Genomic DNA, 24,404 nt, shown 5'->3' with positions numbered 1-24,404 from the left:
AGTCTATAGTCTAGTCTATAGTCCAGTCTATAGTCTAGTCTATAGTCTAGTCTTTAATCTAGTCTATACGCTTGTCTACACTGTAGTATATTCTCTTGTCTAAAGTCTAGTTAATTAATTAAATTTATTAATAACTTAAATTGACGTCAATTTAAAATTATTGCCATGTGAAAAAAACATACTATTATTTTTAACCGCAACTAAAGAAAAAATTACACATATTGTTATAGTAAATTAACAATTTCCAATTGCAAAAAAAAACACAGATCCCATTATTTTTATAGATTATCTATTATTTGAAACTAAATAAAGAAATTACCCTCCAAAGACACTTTTATTTCCATTTTCAATTTATTTTATACATGCGAAGGATAATTTTTTCGAATTGACATATCGATATATTTCAAACAACTTCAAATGTTATTGAAATAGTTAAATAACTATTAAAACATTTTTAATTTTTCTATAGATGAAGTAATAAAGAAATGTCTGGTGTATTTGTACTACTTTATAATCTAATAATTCTTAGTCTAAAACCGATCCTAGTTTTCTATGACCTTATATGTTATAAATATGTTTAAGATCGTTCAGAACTAAAAAAAAATTGTTAATTACAACACAGATTATCTTGAGAAAGATAAGTAACTATATAATGGAATCAGCTAAAAATGTATGTATTTTTGTGTATTATTGCTGGTGTAGTGCAGTCAATTGATTAAGTCTGTCTCTAAAATTTAATAGTTTATAAATAAAAACTTATTTATAATTTTTTTATCTACATATTGCATTAAATAATTAACAATGTGCAATAAAAGCGGTCAGCCAACTATTGAGAAAAAACTTAAATGATTTAAATAACCGTTAAGGTTAGTACTTTTAGATAGTACGCAAATGTTTAGCTATATCGGTCAAGAACTGTCGGACTTAGAGGAAGCAGTTTTAGAAAAAAAAATGGTTAAAAATGTCGACTAACATAAAATCCAAAAAAAAAAAATGTTGGCAATAGAATTGATATCAGGACTAGTGGAAAAATTAAAAAAAAAAAACAAATATATATCTATATAAATAGTTCCTAGTTAACATATTTAAATCGTCAAACTATCACCATATTTTCAAAACTGTCACTTAGCGCTTTTACAAAGCCAACCTATTGTATGTTCAAATAAATGTATTTATATCCAAACGTATAGACAAATATTTAATAATTTATTATAATATTTATAAATACAAGAATAAAATAGTTAATACATAAAGGAATAATAAAAAAAGCGTAAAGAAAACAGACCCAAAACAAAAACCATGAAATAAATAATATATAAATTATAGAACATATATACATATGTACAATGAAAAATGCAACAAAAATAAACGAAATAATAAATGTAGTTATGTATGTGTGTATATTATGAATATTATCAGCCATATGTTGATTTTTACATGAAATCTATTTTTAGAATTTTTACTTGAAAAGTGTCACACTAACTGACTGTATCACTAAATAATTGCTTAACTAAGTAAAAGTGAGTAAACGACAAACTATATTATTTCAAAAATTACACAAATCCATAATATACTTTGTATGTACGTACGTGGTAGGAGCCCCTACTATAAAGTATTAATGTTACATATAAGATTTTTAGTATGAAAAAAATAAAAACAGACTTTTATGTTTTCACTCAAAATATCGGTTTTTAGCAGGAAATAAAAGTGATCACAGATTTTGCTTGTTTTTGCTGTATCTCTTATAGTTTTCGAGAAAAACGCACTTTTATGTTTTCACTCAAAATATCGGTACTTAGTATGAAATGAAAGTGATTACAGATTTCGCTTGCTTTTTGCTCTATCTCTTATAATTTTCTGTTTTTTGTATGAAATGACAGTGATCACAGATTATGCTTGTTTTTGCTGTACTCATATAGTTTTTGGAAAATCGGACATTTATGTTTTCACTCAAAATATCGGTTTTAGTATGAAATAAAAGTGATCACAGATTTTGTTTGTTTTTGCTGTATCACAGGTTTCGCTTGTTTTTCCTGTATCTCTTATAGTTTTCGAGAAAAACGGACTTTTATGTTTTCACTCAAAATATCGGTTTTTAGTATAAAAAAAAGTGATCACAGATTTTGCTTGTTTTAGCTGTATCTTTTATAGTTTTCGAGAAAAACGGACTTTTATGTTTTCACTCAAAATATCGGTTTTTTTATGAAATAGAAGTGATCACAGATTTCGCTTGTTTTTGCTGTATCTCTTATAGTTTTATGTGCTGTTTCTAGATACCGAGCGAGTCGTTTGAGTACAAATTTTACTTGTATTTTGTTATTGTAACAAATACAAAATACAAGTAAAATTTTAACTCAAACTACTCACACGTTACCCAGAAACAACATATTAGAGAAAAACGGACTTTTATGTTTTCACTCAAAATATCGGTTTTTAGTATGAAATAGAAGTGATCACAAATTTCGCTTCGTTTTGCTGTATCTCTTATAGTTTTCGAGAAAAACGGACTTTTATATTTTCACTCAAACTATCAGTTTTTAGTATGAAATAGAAGTGATCACAGATTTCGCTTGGTTTTGCTGTATCTCTTATAGTTTTCGAGAAAAACGGACTTTTATGTTTTCACTCAAAATATCTGTTTTTAGTATGAAATAGAAGTGATCACAGATTTTTATTAGTTTTCGAAAAAAACTGACTTTTATGATTTCACTCAAAATATCGGTTTTTAGTATTAAATAAAAGTGATCACAGGCTTAGCTTGTTTTTGCTGTATCTCTTATAGTTTTCGAGAAAAACGGACTTTTATGTTTTCACTCAAAATATCGGTTTTTAGTACTAAATAAAAGTGATCACAGATTTTGCTTGTTTTTGCTGTATCTCTTATAGTTTTCGAGAAAAACGGACTTTTATGTTTTCACTCAAAATATCGGGTTTTAGTATGAAATAGAAGTGATCACAGATTTCGCTTGGTTTTGCTGTATCTCCTATAGTTTTCGAGAAAAACGGACTTTTATGTTTTCACTCAAAATATCGGTTTTTAGTATGAAATAGAAGTGATCACAGATTTCGCTTGGTTTTGCTGTATCTCCTATAGTTTTCGAGAAAAACGGACTTTTATGTTTTCACTCAAAATATCGGTTTTTAGTACTAAATAAAAGTGATCACAGATTTTGCTTGTTTTTGCTGTATCTCTTATAGTTTTCGAGAAAAACGGACTTTTATGTTTTCACTCAAAATATCGGTTTTTAGTATTAAATAAAAGTGATCACAGGTTTTGCTTGTTTTTGCTGTATCTCTTATAGTTTTCGAGAAAATCGGACTTTTATGTTTTCACTCAAAATATCGGTTTTTAGTATGAAATAGAAGTGATCACAGATTTCGCTTGGTTTCGCTGTATCTCTTATAGTTTTCGAGAAAAACGGACTTTTATGTTTTCACTCAAAATATCGGCTTTTAGTATAAAATAAAAGTGATCACAGATTTTGCTAGTTTTAGCTGTATCTCTTATAGTTTTCGAGAAAAACGGACTTTTATGTTTTCACTCAAAATATCGGTTTTTAGTATTAAATAAAAGTGATCACAGGTTTTGCTTGTTTTTGCTGTATCTCTTATAGTTTTCGAGAAAATCGGACTTTTATGTTTTCACTCAAAATATCGGTTTTTATTATGAAATAAAAGTGATCACAGATTTTGCTTGTTTTTGCTGTATCTCTTATATTTTTCGAGAGAAACGGACTTTTATGTTTTCGTTCAAAATATCGGTTTTTATTAATAAACAAAAGTGATCAGAGATTTTGCTTGCTTTTGCTTCATCTCTTATAGTTTTCGAGAAAAACGGACTTTTATGTTTTCACTCAAAATATCGGTTTGCATTATGAAATAAAAGTGATCACAGATTTCGCTTGTTTTTGCTGTATCTCTTATAGTTTTCGAGAAAAATGGACTTTTATGTTTTCTTTCAAAATATCGGTTTTTATTATGAAACAAAAGTGATCACAGATTTTGCTTGTTTTTGCTGTATCTCTTATAGTTTTCGAGAAAAATGGACTTTTATGTTTTCGTTCAAAATATCGGTTTTTATTATGAAACAAAAGTGATCACAGATTTTGCTTGTTTTTGCTGTATCTCTTATAGATTTCGAGAAAATCGGACTTTTATGTTTTCACTCAAAATATCGGTTTTTATTATGAAATAAAAGTGATCACAGATTTTGCTTGGTTTTGCTGTATCTCTTATAGTTTTCGAGAAAAACGGACTTTTATGTTTTCACTCAAAATATCTGTTTTTAGTATGAAATAGAAGTGATCACAGATTTTTATTAGTTTTCGAAAAAAACGGACTTTAATATTTTCACTCAAAATATCGGTTTTTAGTATTAAATAAAAGTGTTCACAGGTTTTGCTTGTTTTTGCTGTATCTCTTATAGTTTTCGAGAAAAACGGACTTTTATGTTTTCACTCAAAATATCGGTTTTTATTATGAAATAAAAGTGATCACAGATATTGCTTGTTTTTGCTGTATCTCTTATAGTTTTCGAGAAAATCGGACTTTTATGTTTTCACTCAAAATATCGGTTTTTATTATGAAATAAAAGTGATCACAGATATTGCTTGTTTTTGCTGTATCTCTTATAGTTTTCGAGAAAAACGGACTTTTATATTTTCACTAAAACTATCAGTTTTTAGTATGAAATAGAAGTGATCACAGATTTCGCTTGGTTTTGCTGTATCTCTTATAGTTTTGAGAAAAACGGACTTTTATGTTTTCACTCAAAATATCGGTTTTTAGTATAAAAAAAGTGATCACAGATTTTGCTTGTTTTTGCTGTATCTCTTATAATTTTCGAGAAAAACTGACTCTTATGTTTTCACTCAAAATATCGGTTTTTAGTATTAAATAAAAGTGATCACAGATTTTGCTTGTTTTTGCTGTATCTCTTATAGTTTTCGAGAAAAACGGACTTTTATGTTTTCACTCAAAATATCGGTTTTTAGTATGAAATAGAAGTGATCACAGATTTCGCTTGGTTTTGCTGTATCTCTTATAGTTTTCGAGAAAAACGAACTTTTATGTTTTCACTCAAAACATTGGTTTTTAGTATAAAATAAAAGTGATCACAGATTTTGCTTGTTTTTGCTGTATCTCTTATAGTTTTAGAGAAAAACGGACTGTTATGTTATCACTCAAAATATCGGTTTTTAGTATGAAATAGAAGTGATGACAGATGTCGCTTGGTTTTGCTGTATCTCTTATAGTTTTCGAGAAAAACGGTCTTTTATGTTTTCACTCAAAATATCGGTTTTTAGTATGGAATAGAAGTGATCACAGATTTCGCTTGGTTTTGCTGTATCTCTTATAGTTTTCGAGAAAAACGGATTTTTATGTTTTAGCTCAAAATATCGTTTTTTATGAAATAAAAGTGATCACAGATTTCGCTTGTTTTTGCAGTATCTCTTATAATTTTCGAGAAAAACGGACTTTTATGTTTTCACTCAAAATATCGGTTTTTATTATGAAATAAAAGTGATCTAAGATTTCGCTTGTTTTTGCTGTATCTCCTATAGTTTTTGAGAGAAACGGACTTTTATGTTTTCACTCAAAATATCGGTTTTTATTATGAAATAAAAGTGATCACAGATTTCGCTTGTTTTTGCTGTATCTCTTATAGTTTTCGAGAAAAACGGACTTTTATGTTTTCAGTCAAAATACCGGTTTGCATTATGAAATAAAAGTGATCACAGATTTCGCTTGGTTTTGCTGTATCTCTTATAGTTTTTGAGAAAAACGGACTCAAAATATCGGTTTTTATTATGAAACAAGAGTGATCACAGATTTTGCTTGTTTTTGCTGTATCTCTTATAGTTTTCGAGAAAAACGGACTTTTATGTTTTCAGTCAAAATATCGGTTTGCATTATGAAATAAAAGTGATCACAGATTTCGCTTGGTTTTGCTGTATCTCTTATAGTTTTCGAGAAAATCGGACTTTTATGTTTTCACTCAAAATATCGGTTTTTATTATGATCACAGATTTCGCTTGTTTTGGCTGTATCTCTTATAGTTTTCGAAAAAACGGACTTTTAAGTTTTCACTCAAAATATCGGTTTTATTATGAAATAAAAGTGATCACAAATTTCGCTTGTTTTTGCCGTATTTCTTATAGTTTTCGAGAAAAATGGACTTTTATGTTTTTACTCAAAATATCAGTTTTTAGTATAAAATAGAAGTGATCACAGATTTCGCTTGGTTTTGCTGTATCTCTTATAGTTTTCGAGAAAAACGGACTTTTATATTTTCACTCAAAATATCGGTTTTTAGCATTAAATAAAAGTGATCACAGGTTTTGCTTGTTTTTGTTGTATCTCTTATAGTTTTCGAGAAAAACTAACATTTATGTTTTCACACCAATTATCGGTTTTTAGTATGAAATAGAAGTGATTACAGATTTCTCTTGGTTTTGCTGTATCTCTTATAGTTTTCGAGAAAAACGGACTTTTATGTTTTCACTCAAAATATCGGTTTTTAGTATAAAATAAAAGTGATCACAGATTTTAATTGTTTTAGCTGTATCTCTTATAGTTTTCGAGAAAAAACGGACTTTATAGTTTTCGAGAAAAACGGACTTTTATGTTTTCACTCAAAATATCGGTTTGCCTTATGAAATAAAAGTGATTACAGATTTCGCTTGTTTTTGCTGTATCTCTTATAGTTTTCGAGAAAAATTGCCTTTTATGTTTTCACTCAAAATATCGGTTTACATTATGAAATAAAAGTGATCACAGATTTCGCTTGTTTTTGCTGTATCTCTTATAGTTTTCGAGAAAAACGGACTTTTATGTTTTTAGTATTAAATAAAAGTGATCACAGGTTTTGCTTGTTTTTGCTGTATCTCTTATAGTTTTCGAGAAAAACGGACTTTTATGTTTTCACTCCAAATATCGGTTTTTATTATGAAGTAAAAGAGATCACAGATTTCGCTTGTTTTTGCTGTATCTCTTATAGTTTTTGAGAAAAACGGACTTTTATGTTTTCACTCATAATATCGGTTTTTATTATGAAATAAAAGTGATCACAGATTTTGCTTGTTTTTGCTGTATCTCTTATAGTTTTTGAGAAAAATGGACTTTTCTGTTTTCACTCAAAATAACGGTTTTTATTATGATGTAAAAGTGATTACAGATTTCGCTTGTTTTTGCTGTATCTCTTATAGTTTTCGAGAAAAACGGACTTTTATGTTTTCACTCCAAATATCGGTTTTTATTATGATCACAGATTTCGCTTGTTTTTGCTGTATCTCTTATAGTTTTTGAGAAAAACGGACTTTTATGTTTTCACTCAAAAAATCGGTTTTTAGTATAAAATAAAAGTGATCGCAGATTTCGCTTGTTTTTGCTGTATTTGTTATTGTTTTCTAGAAAAACGGACTTTTATGTTTTCACTCAAAATAGCGGTTTTTAGTATAAAATAAAAGTGATCACAGACTTTTTGCGGTATCTCTTATAGTTTTTGAGAGAAACGGACTTTTATGTTTTCAGTCAAAATATCGGTTTTTATTATGAAATAAAGTGATCACAGATTTCACTTGTTTTTGCGTATCTCTTATAGTTTTCGAGAAAAACGGACTTTTATGTTTTCACTAAAAATATCGGTTTTTAGTATAAAATAAAAGTGATCACAGATTTTGCTTGTTTTTGCTGTATCTCTTATAGTTTTCGAGAAAAACGGGCTTTTATGTTTGCACTCAAAATATCAGTTTTTATTATGAAATAAAAGTGATCACAGATTTTGCTTGTGTTTGCTGTATCTCTTATAGTTTTTGAGAAAAACTTACTTTTATGTTTTCACTCAAAATATTGGTCTTTATTATGAAATAAAAGTCATCACAGATTTTGCTTGTTTTTGCTGTATCTCTTATAGTTTTCGAGAAAAACGGGCTTTTATGTTTGCACTCAAAATATCAGTTTTTATTATGAAATAAAAGTGATCACAGATTTTGCTTGTGTTTGCTGTATCTCTTATAGTTTTTGAGAAAAACTTACTTTTATGTTTTCACTCAAAATAACGGTTTTTTTATGAAATAAGAGTGATCACAGATTTTAGTTGTTTTTGCTGTATCTCTTATTGTTTTCGATAAAAACGGACTTATATGTTTTCACTCAAAATATCGTTTTTTATTATGAAATATAAGTGATCACAGATTTCGCTTGTTTTTGCTGTATCTCCTTTAGTTTTCGAGAAAAACGGACTTTTATGTTTTCACTCAAAATATCGGTTTTTATTATGAAATAAAAGTGGTCACAGATTTTGCTTGTTTTTGCCGTATCCCTTATAGTTTTCGAGAAAAACAAACTTTTATGTTTTCACTCAAAATATCGGTTTTTATTATGACATAAAAGTGATCTCTTATAGTTTTCTCATTGACAGTGTCACTGTCAATTTGTATATTTGGATTTGAGTATGTACGTTTGGTTGTTGTTTATAAGCAATCAATCAATCGTAAAAATCAGATGCGTGTGGACAATCGAAAAAATAGAAGGTTTCTTAACCGAAATTTAATTTAACAATAAGCTAAAATTTGTAGAATTTTTGAGATTTCCTTAAATGAGAACATTAATACGAATTAATGTGAAATAAAAAGTAATCCATAGGACATACTCTTGTATTCCTCCTCAGACACATAGTTGTGATACATGCCTATCAAATACTGTTGTGATACGTCAACAGTACTTTAAATAAGATATGTTTTTAATGTTATTATCTCAATATTTTGTATGCAACACCTAGTATTTTAACTCAGTATGTCAATTAAACGTTTATCAAATAACCACCCCACCTTTTATAAGATAAAATTTTGTTTATGAAAGTATTTATATTTATCAGTTTTATCCAAATGTTAAGAATTTTAATGTCATAATAACATGCTATAAATTCCAGCAGTTCTGGTTTCCTATTACCGCCTGCATGATCAAGTGAAATTGAATCGTTATTTTCTAAATTAAAGGGAAAACAAGTAGAAAAAACTACAACATATATGAGGTAATGGTCTACCTAATTATCGGAAATATAATAATTTGTTGACAAAGAAAAAAATATTTTCTGAAAGAGGAGGAATAGGAGGCAAAGGCGTTTCCTTGCAAATTTTGGTAGATGGGTCCCGTAAATGAGACCCGAAAATTAGATTTATACAAAACTAGAGTAGAGATTATAGAACATTTAATATAATTGTGAGCCCAAAAACACTTTTCGGGGGTACAATTGTATGGGGATTATATGAATATTAAACCGATTTCAACTATTTTCAATAGAATTCGTTTTTGTGCCAAATTTTATCAAATTTGGATAAAAGAAAGTAATTCGGGCCGATTGGTAAAGTTTAATATGGGTGTAGGATCAATATATTTGGGTGTTGCCAATATCAGAACAAATTTAAAATACCTTTTCCACAATAGTGGTGTAGGATATAATTACTATTCATGTATAAATATATTTGCAGTTTAAAAATTTTCTGATAAATGGATGATAAGAAATTATACGCACGAAATGTAATGGTCAGATAATGTAAATGAATCATATGCATACATATGAAAATAAATATATTTTCATACAAACAAATTCTTTACATGATTCTAGGTATCAAAGTAACGATCAACTACTACAATTATTCATGATAATTTCTTAGCAAAATATTTTTATAAATTACAATAAGTTTACACATATTTTCCATTTAAAATTTGTATTAAATTTGTTGTAACGTTTAATAATCCAATTATATTTACAATGTAATAAAATTTATATTTTATTACAATTTATTATTACAGATTCATTAGGGTCATAAATAAAAGATTATATATTTTTTTCTCCTCTTCATTGTTATAAAAATAAAATCAAAATCAAGTGTAATAATAATAAATTGATCTTGAATTGCAATTGTATTGTTTGAAATATACATATATTCGCAGTAATCCATACACAAGGTCTTCTTGGGCTACAAATCTGTATTCAATACATTATTTAGATTTCATTCGATTTTATTTATTTTCATTATCAGCATGCGCCAGTAACATTAAAGCTGATATAATTAATAAACTATGGAAGCGGTATATTATATAAGCGGCAGGGGATTAGTAGTGACTTTTTTTGCGATCAGACTATTGCAGTTGAATAATGCATATATGTACGCTACATACATATGCGTACACATGTCTATGCAAGAGAGAATTTAATTATTTATTTAAAAAGCTATTTAAATATTGAATAATAAAATTGCGTTCATTCCTTTGTGTACTTAATATTTTACTTAAAGTAAAACATGTGTGAATTACACATGCCTACAAAATTAGGATTTTTAGAAAATTTCTAAAAGCAATTGAACTGAAACATAATCTAATACCGGTTTTTTCCATTTCAATATTATGTTTATATATTATGGACATTTTATATAACTATAAAAATATATTAAAGTTTAGGTTGCTCAGTAGGTTAGGTGGTAGTGTTCTAGCCTTTAATTCGGAGGTTGTGTGTTCGATTCCCACCAGAGGCTCTGATCTGCTAACCTACAACTGTCGTATGGTCATTCGCAAATTAGGTTAGACCTGGTCCACACTAGGAAACTTTTGTTGAGAGAGAAACATTTTCTTAATTCTCTTTTGATGTTTTTTTTTAATTTCCACACATAGAAACTTTTGCTTTAGAAATTACGTATTAATTGCATTGATTTGTTGTTGTGCGAATGAGAAGAATAACAAAATAAAACAAGTTTCCGAGTACAGGAAACTCCGTACCGAGAGAGAGTTTTCCAAAAAAAAAGTTTCCTAGTGTGGACCGGCAGTTAGAATATAATTTGTAATTTTATTATAATGGAAAAATAAATAAATAAATAACTATTTACTTATAAGGTTTAAGGTTTGATTTTTTCATTTAAATATATTTAGTTTCATTTAAATCGGTTTAAAACAAAAAAATATTACACTATGAAACTGCAATCTGAAGGGTTTCCCATTTATGAATATATTCTAAATATGGTTTACGCTATCTAATGTGGATAAAAATTCACATTTTAGTTAATACGAATATATTTAACGTAATGATATCCCTGCAGGAAATGAAGCGATAATTGTCTTAATGCCACTAGTACATTACTAGAACAACAGACACTAGAACCCAATTTTTACTAGTGTCTGTTGTTCTAGTAATAGTATAAATTGGGTTCTAGTGCCTGTTGTTCTAGTTATAGAGTTTATATGAAAAATACTAGAATTAAAAGTAGTTGAATAGCGCCACTTGTGGACTAATTTTCGTTTGACATGTGTTGGAATATATTAATTTTTTTAAATTATTAAAATATAATTTTGAAAAATTTTGCATAAAAACGATATTTTCAAATATATTCCTTCAAATGAGAGAATAAATAGTGCATGCAAATTTAGGTCCAATTGCAAGCAAATCCCAATGTAAGTACGTCAATTAAATATAAAAACTGCAATAAGTTTAGTATTTGTTTCATCTTGCTGTACGTACGTTTTTATAACGAAATGGAATTTTTGGACACAATAAAATCAGATAGAACCAGAATTTCTTCAAACTCTCATATTGAATTGTTAGGTAAATGTATTTACATGTTTTTAGCATTTTTTATCTTTAGAAATAAAATCGTATAAAAAAATTGTTGTGAAGTATTTTTCACTCGGAATTGTGCAGGAGGATTGCAAAAGAGTAAAACCATCAATTATGGCGACTTTTTATGAATATCAGAAGTAGTATCATACCAGTTCAAAAGAACCCAATTAGGTCCAAGTGTACTAGTATCAGTCTAAAACTAATGGTCCTAGTAATTCTTCAAACACACTCAATGTTAATTTGAGCATTATGATGGTATAGGAAAGTTTACAGTTGGGAACTAGTACTGGTGATTTTGGTACTAGTTAAATACTAGTTTGGTCCTAGTTCCATTTCCTGAAGGATAGTTTAATTAGAATATTTCACAAAACCTTGTATTTTTCCAATGAATGTTTTATGACACAAAATGATCAAAAGAATTTGTAATAAATTGTAAAATTTTTGAAGGATTTTTATGTTTTATATTAAATTGATTACATATTTCAATCATTTACTTTAAAATAAAAAGGTAGTCCTATCACTGGATATTTTTCAGGAAAGCATTTTTATAATTTTAAATATATGGTATGAGGCAGAAACAGCCACTATTCGCAACATCTGAGAAATTACAGAATTTTTTACTTGGGACTCATGTATATATACAGTCAAAAGGACTAAAAGAAGAAAATGTGAAAAATTGGTGGGTTTTACGACATTTTTATTTTCATATTTGAAATCAGCACACTAAACAGATTTTTCATTGTTGGCCTGTGTTATTGATATTATTTATATATAAAAATGAATGCGTGTTTGGACTTTATAGGCAGCTAAACGTTTGGACCGATTCTTCTGAAATTTTCACAATGCGTGTTTCTGTATGTTTATAAGAAATTATAGGCTACTTTTTACTTCATGATTTCAAGAGGGCAAAGTGCCACGTCCACTTTCAAAACAAGCATAGTCGTATATCTCAGAAACTTAGAGTCCATGAGAATTTTTTTTTTGGAGAAAATGGACGGAATGGCTATAGTGGGCATGGCACCTTCCATTTGAAGAAAATATTAAATCAGTGTGTCTGAGAAAGTATAGTTCTCAAATTTCGGAATTAAAAATCGGAATCACTTTATTTTCAATATGACTAGAATTTTTAAATTTAGCTCGAAGAACTTTAACATTCATATAAACATTTTGGGTAATAATTTGGTTACCAATGGGGGCGTTGCACCGCACATATAATAAAAATATAGAAAAATTCGTTTATCTGAGAAACTCGTAGAGCTAGCTTCTTCAAATTTTGCATGAAAAACTTTAATATTTATCTGAATATTTTGGAAGAAAAGGGAAGACTTTTATTGGGGAGTCTTCAAGCACCCTCATGAGTTCAATAGAAAAATTTGTATACCTGAGAATCCATTAGTGCTAGGAAAAAGAGCGGACTTTCATCCGAGGAAACTACTAGAGCTAGAATCTTCAAATTTTACATGAAGAACATTTAGAGAATAACGAGGCGACTTTCAATGTGTGACTTGGATAGATAGAAATAAAATCATTAAAATCGTAGTGTTTTCTATTTACATTACTTTTAGGGAAGCAAAGTACACTGTGTATTGCTAGTTTTATATATTCATATTTATTTTAATATTTCCTTTAAAGTTATTAAAATAACCAACAAAACATCGTTTTTGAATCATTGTATTTGCATTGGTTCGATTATTCGAAATTGTAGAATAAACACATAATCTACAAAGATAATGTTCTTCACTTGCAGCTCTAAGTAAACAACATCCGCGTCATGAAATTTTTTGCTGGGATAAATTTGACTTTCCACCAAATTAAGTAAAATTTCACAGATAATTTTATACATCCAAAAAATCCACAAGCATAAACTGTTTTAAATTGTTACAACTCAAATGACAAACTTAAAATAGCGCACAGCAGATTAGCAATATTTTTTAATACGAATGTACAGAAAATTAATTAAAGAAAAAACAAATATTTTAAAGCTAAAATACTAACGTAAGTTTGTTTAAAAATAGTATTCAAAGTAATTTATAAAATATTTAAAAGCCCCTCCAAAAACAAATTTGAGAGGCTGATAATTTCCTCTTCTTAGCACAAAATAATTTTATATATTTTTTTAAAAGGTTTTTGTTTAGTTTCTTTTCGTTCTAAATAAAAACAAATTGAGTACTTGTTACAGCAGGCGCAACAACAACTACTACAACAAGTATGTAAGAATCGTGACAAAATTGAATTTCTTTAAGTTTAAAATGCAAATTGTATAAAATTAAATATTACAATTATTAGGTGTTGCTTTTAATATGCTTTACACGGGTTTTTTTGTTGCTAATTCTTTATGTGGTTTTATTTATTGTTGGTTGCTTCGGTCTCTTTTTATTTTTATTATAATTGTAACGGTTTAATTCATCAATATTACACTCAAAATACCACAACAACAACAATGAAAACAATATTACAAAAAAAAATTATAATATTTTCTCAATTTCTGTCAATTACTTTAGTTTCAGTTTCAATTAGTGCGCCAGGGAATTTGAGAGATTAAACAACAGAATTTAAATGAATAAACAAAAAAATTGTAATAAAATTTATTAAATCCAAAACTAAGTGACTTGTGTTGGAGAGTGCGTGTGCGTGTGTCTGAACTTAAGTTTGCCAATACTCTAATCAAATTTTAATTCAGTATTTTGATTTTAATGTTTTTAATTACTTAAGTTTGTTGTTGTTTTATTGTGTATTTTTTTTTAATGGCTAAAACTGATACACCAACAAATTTCGATGGCATTGCTGATACGGTTGCAATTACTAAAACACCCCCATTATGGGGCTCTGCCAGATTGACCTACACCATTTGTGCCTTTTTGGCCATGGTCGTTCAGTTGTGTTTACGAAATACCCTAAATTTTGTTATTTTGTGTATGGTGAAGCACCAGCAAAGAGAAGTAGAAAATTCCACAGAGTATAGTGTTAAAACGGATGAAAACAGTTGTAGTCCCATTGACAGTGGAAATGGGACAACAATTGAAAGAGTAAGTTGTCGCCTGAATGGATTTTTAGGCAAATTTATACATATGCGGAATCATTTAAGAACAAATAACTTTCAATTTCGCATTTCTTAACGCTTTAGTTGAGAAATGCTGTTAATCAACAGTTATAGATAATCCCCTGTATTAATAAAGCTATTAATCGCTTACATTTTAAATACAAAATTCGTACAATAAACCATTAATAACTTTTAAAGGCATTTATGAATATGGTGGAATAACTTAAGTCGGTACAATAATTTTAAAATATGATTTCCAAGAAAAAAAAATATGTATTTGCGATGGTTTTTTATAAAACCATTCACAAATTGTGCAAAAAAAACACAAAAGTGACAAAAGTTATGAATCTCGTTTACTAAACTGAACAAATAAAAACTAAGAGCGGGTTTTTGAGTTCACAATCAAATGACAATTGATAATCAGATTAATAAATCTGAAAATAAATTAATTCTAAAGTTAATTCCCATTGATGTTTTTGAGTACAAGATTAAACTTCGCAGTGTTGCCATATAAAACAGCAGAAAACGTCACTTTTTGTTATCAAAACAATGCATGTTTTATAAAAAAGAAGAAGACAATTTTAAATGTAATATGAAATCTTAAATTTTAAACAAAATATATACTTAGAACTTATTATAATTTATACTAATCGATAAATCAAACATTTTCATGTTTATTTTAATAAAAATTTTACTAATATTTTTGGTTTACACATTTGCATTTCTTGCTCAAGTTTAAACCATCTGCATTGGGCGCTAAAACTAGCAAACTAATTTAGCTGATTAAGTATTCAAAAATCAACTTTCGAGGATTAATTTTAATTTAATCCCTAATACTTCAACCAAAGATTTGCCCTAATAAATCAATCACATTTAGAGCGAGTTTTTGAGTTAACAATTAAATGTCAATTGATTATCAGATTAGTAAATCTGAAAATAAATTGATTCCAAAGGTAAACCCCTTTTGTTTAATGTAATAAAAATTTTATTAACTTTTTTGGCATCAGCTGCTTTTACTTTTGTATTTCTTACTCAAGTTTAAACCACCTCCATTGAGCGCTTAAACTAGTAAACAAAGTTAGTTGATTGAGTATTCAAAAACAACTTTAGGGGATTAGTTCAAATTTAATTCCTAATCCTTCAATCAAAGATTGGCCCTAAGAAATTAACCACATTTACTTGCTATTTAGCAAAAATAGTGAATAATTTTTATCCTCATAAATTTCTCTCAAAAATTTTTAGATTAAAGTAAGTTTTCTTTAGAAATTTAATCTCCCGCTAATTGAGATGAAAAAATTCTTTAGAAAGTTTTGAATGAAATAAATATTAGTCTCATTTACTAAACTGAACAAATGAGAACGAAATCAGCCTAAAATTTAAGTTTTCTTTTGTTAATTTTTTTATTAAAGTTAGTTTTCTATCAAAAATTTCTCTCCTAATAATTCAGATGAAATCATTCATAACTTTACTATTCAATAGTTTTCTCTGAAAAAACTTCTCACAAGTTTTTAGTTTAACGTAAGTTTTCTATAAAAAACATATCTCTCAATAATTGTGATGAAAAGTTTCTCTCTTAATAATTGCGCTAAACATTTTCCATAATTAAAAGAATATTTTGTAACGAAAACTTCTCTCTTAATAATGGAGACAATCTGTTTATAGAAACTCTTTTGTTCAAAATATAAATCAAATTAATGGAAAAAAAATTTTCTGTTTTTTTTAATACATTATTTTTTTTTTAGTCTGGCACTTTATTATGGTCAAGGTCTCAAGAATTTGCTTTATTGGGCACATTCTATTATGGGTATCTAGTAACACTGCCAGTTGCTGGGCGATTGGCGGACAAATTTGGTGGTAAACTTTTGTTTGTACACTCCATAACAGTTCAAGCAATTATCTTTATGCTAATACCATTTTTTGCTCAAAGAAGCTATATGGGAGCAGTGGTAATACGTATAATACAGGGTCTTATAGCGGTAAGAATATTTACAAAATTTTAAATTTTAATTAAAAAAGAAAGTTAAACAACATATTAATGTTTTTTAGGGTTGTGGCAATCCTGCCCTCTATCAATTATTCTCCACATGGGCTCATCCCAATGAACGTACTGCCTTTTTATCCTTCGCTTATGGTGGCTATTCTGTGGGTGCTTTATTAGTATTTCCCATCTCTAGCTTTTTGTGCAAATTTGGTTGGGAATTGGCTTTTTATGCTGTTGGCAGTGTTTCATTAATATTTGGTATCTGCTGCCAGTGGCTGGTATTTAGCACCTTAGAGGATCATCCACGTTTGTCGAAGGATGAGTATGATTATTTGAAAGCTAATCATATAGAAAAATCTACTACCGGAGTACCCTGGAAATCGATTTTAACCTCAGTGCCAGTATATGCTTTTATATTTACTCATATTTTTCATACTTATGGTGTCATGGTTTTTACACTCTTGATACCTAGATTTTTTAATGAAGCCATGGGTTTACCTTTGGATTTGGTAAGTTCTCACTTTAAGTATTGAAATTAAAAAAAAAAAAAAATAATGAAAATTGAATGTACTTTTAGGTGGGTTTAATATCGTCAGCTCCATTTTTGGGAGCCTTTATATCAAAAGCTGTTACCATTACTTCTTGCACCATCATAGAAAAAAGGCCAAATTTAAATCTAACACTATATAGACGCATTGTGTATGTAATTTGTAAGTTGTTAAGACATCTTAAATGTAATCATTGAAGATATTATAGGCTTGATAATTTTGTCAATAAATAATTTTTCTTTTTTTTTTGGTTTTAGGTAATTGTTTTACCATACTCTTTATTTTTGGCATGATAATATCAAACTGTCATCAACGTGTTATGGTAGTTTTATTTACAGTTTGTATTGGTATTACCACAGATATGGGATTTTCTGGTGTCTATTGGCCTAGTCTATTGTATGTAGCACCAGCATTTGCAGGCCTCATAACAGGTATAGCCAATTGTTTGGCCACAGCAAGTGGATTTTTGGCACCTCTAGGCATATCTACAATAGTGCGTCATGTAAGTGTTACAACATTATTCCTTAAAAATAAATTTTCACATACATATTTCTATATTTCTATTTTAAGGGCACCAAAGTTGAATGGAATTTGGTTATGGCTTCCTTAATGACTGCTTATCTTTTTGGTGCTATTGTTTATGGGCTTTTTGGCAGTTCAAAACTGGCCAAATGGGGTCAGGTCACAAAATTAGAAAGTAATAATAATCGAAATAACCCACAGGAAACAACAGGGACTTAAATGTAGCTATTGAATTTTGTAAATATGTACTTGTAAAATGTTTATGTGTATTTTGTTATTGTTGTTTTATTAAGTAGAATATGTAAAGAAAAAACGAAAAGTGTCCTTATTATTGTATGTATCTTTTTAATTATATTAGTATCGCTAGTAGTTTATAATTTATATCATTTTTAAAGCATTTTATCAATAAGTTGTTTTATTTTGGTGCTTTTTAATTAAAATTATATACGAAATTTGTTTTAATGTAATAAAATTTTAATAATTTAAAATTTTAAAAAAAAACTTATTTTTATAAACGGTCGATTTTATGTCGAATTTTATCTCTTTGCTGTTATTTTAAAGTCAGTAATAGAGTTATTTATTAACCAATCCCTATAACCTTTTCACTGCAATTACGCATAGATTGCAAAGTTGAAACAAGGTCCTAAAAGCGCTAGCCGACAGCACTTGGGGAATGGACAAAGAAACCTTGTTGGCTACCTATAAAACAATTGGCCTGTTAGTTGTTGTTGTTGTTCTAACAGGTTGGCTGTTACTGAATGTTCTTCCCTGGGGAAAAAACTTGCGGTTTATACAGCTGTTGCTGAGTTGACAATCTTTGGCCGATTGAGAGTCGGGTCGTTCCGGAGCGGAGCGGCCGGTTAGTGGTCAATTATAATGCTCCATTGTGGTCTCCCTCGCTGAGTGATTCCCAGTGGAGAAATATTCAAAGCTGACAAAATGCTGCCACTGGAGGAGTCATCCCAACTTTAACGTTACATAGTTGGATGCTCTCCCTTAGATCAGTATTCGTATACAGTAGCTTTGAACGACATTCATAGAGACGCTCAATAAAGCGGTTTTAGGTTACTGCATGAATGTCGTGCTTGGATATAGCCCACCGCCTATAGCAGAAATTGAGAAGTACCTGCTGCGGAAAACAAGAGTTGCTCTGACACAACTGAGATCGGGATGGAGCAACTGGCTCAACGATTACTGGTCCCGCATAGACCGTGCGGTCCCTAATATATGCCTAGCATGTGGGCAGAGTTCCACACCACCACATACATATTCAACTGTCCAGACTGACCTGACTGACTGACTTCACTTAACCCAATGGATTTATGGACTTAATCAGTTGAAGTAGCCAAATTTCTTGGCTTGAACTTAAATTCAGAACCCCCGGTTTAAAAGTTGTATAACAACAACAACCTTTTCACGCACAAAACTAAACCGATAGACTTTTTATTTTGATGTATATCGATCATCTTTGATGAAAAATGGAAAGTGTTTTCGAAAGTGACATCAAATTCATAAAAAAATAACTTATTTTCTTAGGAAATAACCATTTACTGTAGTTCTGAACTCAAAATAACGTTCTAAATCGAAAAAAATGTGAAAAAATTTTAGGACACCAGTATCATCTATACGTTAAAGAGATAACTAGTACATTTTATATCGTGAATAAGTTGTTTATTTTAATTTCATTAACAACTTTTTAAATTGCATTTTGGAGCTTTTTGAATGTAAAATTAGACCATATTTCAACAGAAAAGAACTTAAATCAATAATAATTTGTTTGGCGAAAATGTCAGTCCTCGATCTCAAACCATTTGAATTCCATCATGTTTTCAGAATTCATTTTAAATCGATAATCTCACCTGCTCATCTTGAAGTTCTGCCTACAGTTAATAGGTATCGATAGTCATTTGTTTAAGTTCTCTATATGTATCTAAGACTTAAAAAGTGTGAACTTAGATTCTAAGTTGACACTTTCAATTAAATGGAATGGCATTCGTTTTTATTGAGATATTGTTTCTTGTGACTGTGAACTTATCTTTCTAAGTACTAACTTACCCTTTCACGCGAATACATCTTGGCCATTTCCCATGAAGACGTACTGTTTTTACTGAAAACATATAATTATAATCATAAAATAAAGTAATTTTACTTTCAATAAACTTTTTATATCAAAATTATATTCACATTCATCACCAGCCATGTCCATTTGTTGATTACATATTTTACTTTAATTTCTTTTATTCACAACAATCTAAGCAACTAGACATTTTTAATTTTTATTTCGCTATTGTAAAATATTATTTATTTAACATTTATTTAATTTTTGTAAATTTTTCACTTTTTCAACAAATTCTGACTGTTTTATTTTCATTTTTCACTTCCGTTATAAAAAAAAGTAAACAAAACATAGTAGCTATTTGCGGCCAATTGTACAGAGTTGTAGTATTAAGTACCACCACAACAGGGTGATATAGAAACACAAAATAACATAAGTACTTTTTTTCTAATATAAATATTTACATATTCCCACAATTCCCGATACCATCATCTCATGCAGGTGGTACATTTTAAAATTTTCTATTTGAATATTGTCTTCACAATTAAAATATCAATCGAAATGTCATACTAGGCTCATATTTTACAAGTCAATTAGAAATTAGTGTAATCAACTGCTATTTACTGGTGTAGGCTTTTATAAGGTCGTCCACATCCGACTTTTCTTTAATTTATTGTATAGTCAAATATTGAATATATTAATTTTATTTAAAATATATATGAAATTTTCTTTGAATGTGAGCAACAGACACGTTTAAATACTTTTTTTTAACAATTTTAAGCCGCCGCCGAAATATTCAATATTAACGGCGTCGCCGTTATAAGAACTATTTTATACAACCGTGTGAATTAATTGTTGCGTGCATTTTTTTTATATTCTGCGTAAAAAAGAAAAACAAAATACAGATTTGTTGGTAAAATTATGTATAAAATTAAATAAATAATAAAAATAATAAACAACAATTAATGTTTTAATGGAGTATTAATAGAAAGCTCAAGTTATAAAATGGAGACAAACGATTTAACACAACTTTCGGAAGAATTGATACAGCGTTTAGGCAGTGGCGGTGATTTAGGTGAGATGCGCCCGGAAGTCACTAATTTTATGATAATATCCAGGAGGAAATCATGAAATTATTTCAAAATTGTATTTTGTTTTTATTTACAGAGGGTATGATGTCTAGTGAGCTGTTTCAACAGGGAGATTTATATATGACCAATCAGGATGATAGCAACTCTAATGTAGCCGTAGATAATGAAATTATTATGCATATGGATATACGGGAACCATTACGGACGCTGCAGTAAGTAGTTTAAACAAAGAATTTTTGTTATTTAGAATAAAAAAGCTTGATATTCTTTGCTATTTCTTTGTTGTAGAAAACTTTTGGAGAAAAAAGTTGGCCTTAGTCTTCAGGGCTATGAGTTTTGGTTGCAAGATGCTCAAGAGGTAAGTGTAAAAAGCCCGTGGCATATTTATCTAAATGTTGTTTCATTTGTGATCTGATTTCAGCTTGAACCGCATAAAAATTTGGTAGATCAATGTGTCAAAGGAGAAGGTTTGGTGCAAATCAACGTAGAAATTAAATACATTATTAAACGCATCAACATTTTGGATGTTTTAAAACCCACAGAAGATGCTTTAGGTGAGAAGTTTTATGTCGCTAATTGCAATTTTATTTTATACAATTTTGTTTTTAAAAATTTTAGCTGCCTTAGCTGCAGAAGAAGCCTACAAAACCGATGCCTCTACTGATGATGAAAATGCTATGCGTAATGATTCACAAGTAGAAACCGTTGAGGAATCTAAGCCCAAAAAATTAAAACGGGAATTAACTCTTACTTCGCCTGCCACTGCTGCGCAGAGTGACAAACCTTGTTTAAATTGGGTTCTAGATAGTAAATTTCGCAAGGAACAGCTAAGACTTAAAATTCCAGAGAATCCCACAGAATGGACAGCTGCTCAAGTGAAATATTGGTTTCAATGGGCTGTACGTGAATTTGAATTGGTAAGTTTTATTCTTAATATGACACAAATTAAAACAAACGATAATTAAGCTTAAAAATTAACTAATTTTATTGAAAAATCAACAAATTGTTGAATTAAGAATAAATTCTTTAAATTTTGTTTAGCAATAGACCCACTATTGTGAATTATTCAATTTTTTAGACATTTTCCTAAAAAAAATATTGTTTTTTAACCTTTCTTTTCTTCTTATTAAACATTACAATATTTCTAGAAAATACACAATTTATTATTTCTATTTACAGTGCGATGTTAATATCAGTGACTGGGCTATAAGTGGAAAACAATTGTGTGCCTTGACACATGAAGATTTTCGCAAAAAAGTTCCTAAAGATCCTGGTAATATTTTTTGGACTCATCTACAATTACTAAAGGAATGTAAATTTGTATCGGTAGTACATAAGGCAGCAGAAATTGAACAAAAGCCGGCTGTCAAGAGACCACTTCCAGAACCAATAACCTTAAACATAGTGCCGCCCGTTGCCAGAGAACCCAAAATTATGCGTAAAACATTCCATAATTTGAAAAAGGAAGGTAAGTAATGCGTTTTAATAAAAATGAAACAAATTCAAAAATTTGAATTTTTTTTCAGCAATTTTACATGAAACCCTTAATGCTGCTGCACACAATCTCAGTTCGTCTAGTGTTCTGACACATAACTCTTATGGAGTTGGTTCCGGCAACAATGGCCAAGTGCAGCTGTGGCAATTTCTTTTGGAAATTTTAACAGATCGTGAACATGTCGACATTATACAGTGGGTCGGCAATGATGGTGAATTTAAGCTGTCCGATCCTGAACGTGTGGCACGTTTGTGGGGCGAAAAGAAAAATAAACCAGCTATGAATTATGAAAAACTTTCAAGAGCTTTACGCTATTACTATGATGGTGATATGATTTCTAAAGTGTCTGGTAAACGTTTCGCCTATAAATTCGATTGCGATTTAAAGCTATTGATTGGATATACTGCTGCTGAACTATCGGCTTTGGTTAATGAAAAACAATTTGACGAAACCGTTTATCTAGAGCAGATGGATATGAAAACAGATGAGGAATGACACTGGGTAAAGGTGAAAGAAGAACCATTATTTACTGTATTCGAAGAACATGTTGTGGTTAGTAAAAGAGAATTACAACCGGATTAAACAATGAATTCATTTACTTCTACAGATATATAATTTGATATATATATTACTTTTTTGTTTCAATTATTGACATTTCGTTTAATTATTCTATACATCATATTTTCATTCATTTAAAATGTATTTTAGTTCTTTAGTTTGATATGCTTATTAATAATCGAAATTGTGCTAAAAAAAACAAAATAAACACTGTTTTATAACTTTAAAATAATTAAACTATTTTATGGGAACAGTGTTTATAACAACTAAAACTCATGTGGTAATTTTTGATAAAATTAAACTTAATAAATGAAACTTGTATTTTTTTCAACAGAAAAATGTTGAATTAAAACTTAAAATAATGATTGAATTTTATTTATATTTTAAGATTCTAAACTTTAAAGTTGTCATATCTGTAGAGTTAATTTACATAGATATTGTGTTTGTTTTTGTAATTTTCCAAATAAAGACAAAACATGAAAACTACTGACGGTTTTTGGACAATTTTACAAACTCTTTAACAATTTCTTAGTTTAAGGAGATTTTTCCAAATTTTTTCTTTTAACGAAAATGAATAACATAATGTACATGTACACGTTCAAACGATAATTGGATCTACGCTCCGGAACGACCCGAGTCATACTAGGGCAAAGATTGCCATCCTGGCGACAGCTAGGTTATTTCCTCAGAAAGGAACTATCGGCCACAGTCGAACTGTTAAAACAACAACAACATAATGTAAAAACTGTTTTCATTTGCCATGCCCATGATTATTTGAATAAAAAGTGGGCGGAAGTATAAAAATTAACATTTTACGTAGTGAAATTAAATGTCCAATGTCTTTTTATATAAAGCACATAAGAATTTAAATTGGGGCATGGCGGACTATATGATACCCTATACCCATTACTATGACAATTGGATCTCCGCTACTAAGCGACCCTATTCTTAATCGGCCAAAGATTGTCAACTCATTAATAGATATATCAACCACAAGTTTTTCCTCAGGGAAGCACATTGTCAACCCATCGACAGCTGTATCAAGGGAAATTTTAAGGAACATATTATCATACTGTCTAAGCAGTTCCTACTGGGATGTCACCCGAACCAACATCTAACGGAGTTAGAACCCCCGCCCCCTCTAGGCATGTCAGGAAAAATCTTTTGTATGTATGAGAATGACATCCAAGAATACCTGGATAATATAGAGGACGAAAGCTCATACAGGCCAGCTTTGAATACTATCCATCAACAAGCGGTGGAAGACTCCTTCAATTCCCACCGCAATAGTATAATACTGAGAGGTCGTCCTCCACCCGTTACAAACGAGGAACGAAACCTACCACGTCGTACTAGAGTGGTATTGGCATAACTTACATCGGAATGGTGTACCCGTTTAAACTCGTACTGGTCGAGAATAAATGACACTATTCTAGATCTTTGTCCTGCGTGTGGAACAGACCCACACAATGTTCAACACCTTTTTAACTGCAAGGCAA

At 29.4% G+C, this 24,404-nt stretch overlaps 3 protein-coding genes across 4 annotated transcripts in view; 2 read left to right on the top strand and 1 right to left on the bottom strand.

Annotated features, from left to right (window-relative positions):
• Positions 1 to 20,023, bottom strand: part of LOC111680085 (rh5-interacting protein) — a 53,937-nt gene extending 33,914 nt beyond the window's left edge. The window contains exons 1-2 of one of the 2 annotated variants that reach the window (XM_046950180.1): positions 19,890 to 20,023; positions 19,761 to 19,812 (exon numbers count right to left, since the gene is read on the bottom strand). The gene's annotated coding sequence lies outside the window, so the exon portion shown is untranslated. Of the gene's footprint in view, positions 1 to 19,760 lie in introns of both variants that reach the window. The other variant, XM_046950181.1, reaches the window with a different exon arrangement.
• LOC111677895 (uncharacterized transporter slc-17.2) lies at positions 14,124 to 18,121 on the top strand. Its single transcript, XM_023439101.2, has 6 exons — positions 14,124 to 14,640; positions 16,397 to 16,630; positions 16,701 to 17,144; positions 17,213 to 17,345; positions 17,441 to 17,685; positions 17,754 to 18,121. Exons 1-6 carry the CDS (start codon positions 14,359 to 14,361, stop codon positions 17,922 to 17,924), a joined length of 1,509 nt encoding a protein of 502 aa, XP_023294869.2. The 5' UTR covers positions 14,124 to 14,358; the 3' UTR covers positions 17,925 to 18,121.
• A 602-nt stretch (positions 20,024 to 20,625) lies between the features above and the next one.
• On the top strand, positions 20,626 to 23,071 carry LOC111677896 (DNA-binding protein Ets97D). The gene is made up of 7 exons (XM_023439102.2): positions 20,626 to 20,836; positions 20,929 to 21,064; positions 21,141 to 21,210; positions 21,274 to 21,406; positions 21,471 to 21,769; positions 22,032 to 22,320; positions 22,379 to 23,071. Exons 1-7 carry the CDS (start codon positions 20,767 to 20,769, stop codon positions 22,840 to 22,842), a joined length of 1,461 nt encoding a protein of 486 aa, XP_023294870.1. The 5' UTR covers positions 20,626 to 20,766; the 3' UTR covers positions 22,843 to 23,071.
• The last annotated feature ends 1,333 nt before the right edge of the window (positions 23,072 to 24,404 follow it).

This window comes from Lucilia cuprina, chromosome 4 (genome assembly GCF_022045245.1).
Source record: "Lucilia cuprina isolate Lc7/37 chromosome 4, ASM2204524v1, whole genome shotgun sequence".
NCBI lineage: Eukaryota > Metazoa > Arthropoda > Insecta > Diptera > Calliphoridae > Lucilia > Lucilia cuprina.
Note: the sequence above shows the minus strand (reverse complement) of the source record. Positions and strands in the feature narration are given on the sequence as shown.

What these genes read in the sequence shown, in the direction of transcription:
- LOC111677895 (XM_023439101.2), top strand. Translation starts at nt 14,359, where the DNA reads ATGGCTAAAACTGATACACCAACAAATTTCGATGGCATTGCTGATACG. An exon ending in TAATACAGGGTCTTATAGCG is followed by an intron (nt 16,631 to 16,700) that starts GTAAGAATATTT and finishes AATGTTTTTTAG; the next exon opens with GGTTGTGGCAATCCTGCCCT. An exon ending in TGGGTTTACCTTTGGATTTG is followed by an intron (nt 17,145 to 17,212) that starts GTAAGTTCTCAC and finishes ATGTACTTTTAG; the next exon opens with GTGGGTTTAATATCGTCAGC.
- LOC111677896 (XM_023439102.2), top strand. Translation starts at nt 20,767, where the DNA reads ATGGAGACAAACGATTTAACACAACTTTCGGAAGAATTGATACAGCGT. An exon ending in AGGCAGTGGCGGTGATTTAG is followed by an intron (nt 20,837 to 20,928) that starts GTGAGATGCGCC and finishes TTTTATTTACAG; the next exon opens with AGGGTATGATGTCTAGTGAG. An exon ending in GAACCATTACGGACGCTGCA is followed by an intron (nt 21,065 to 21,140) that starts GTAAGTAGTTTA and finishes TCTTTGTTGTAG; the next exon opens with AAAACTTTTGGAGAAAAAAG.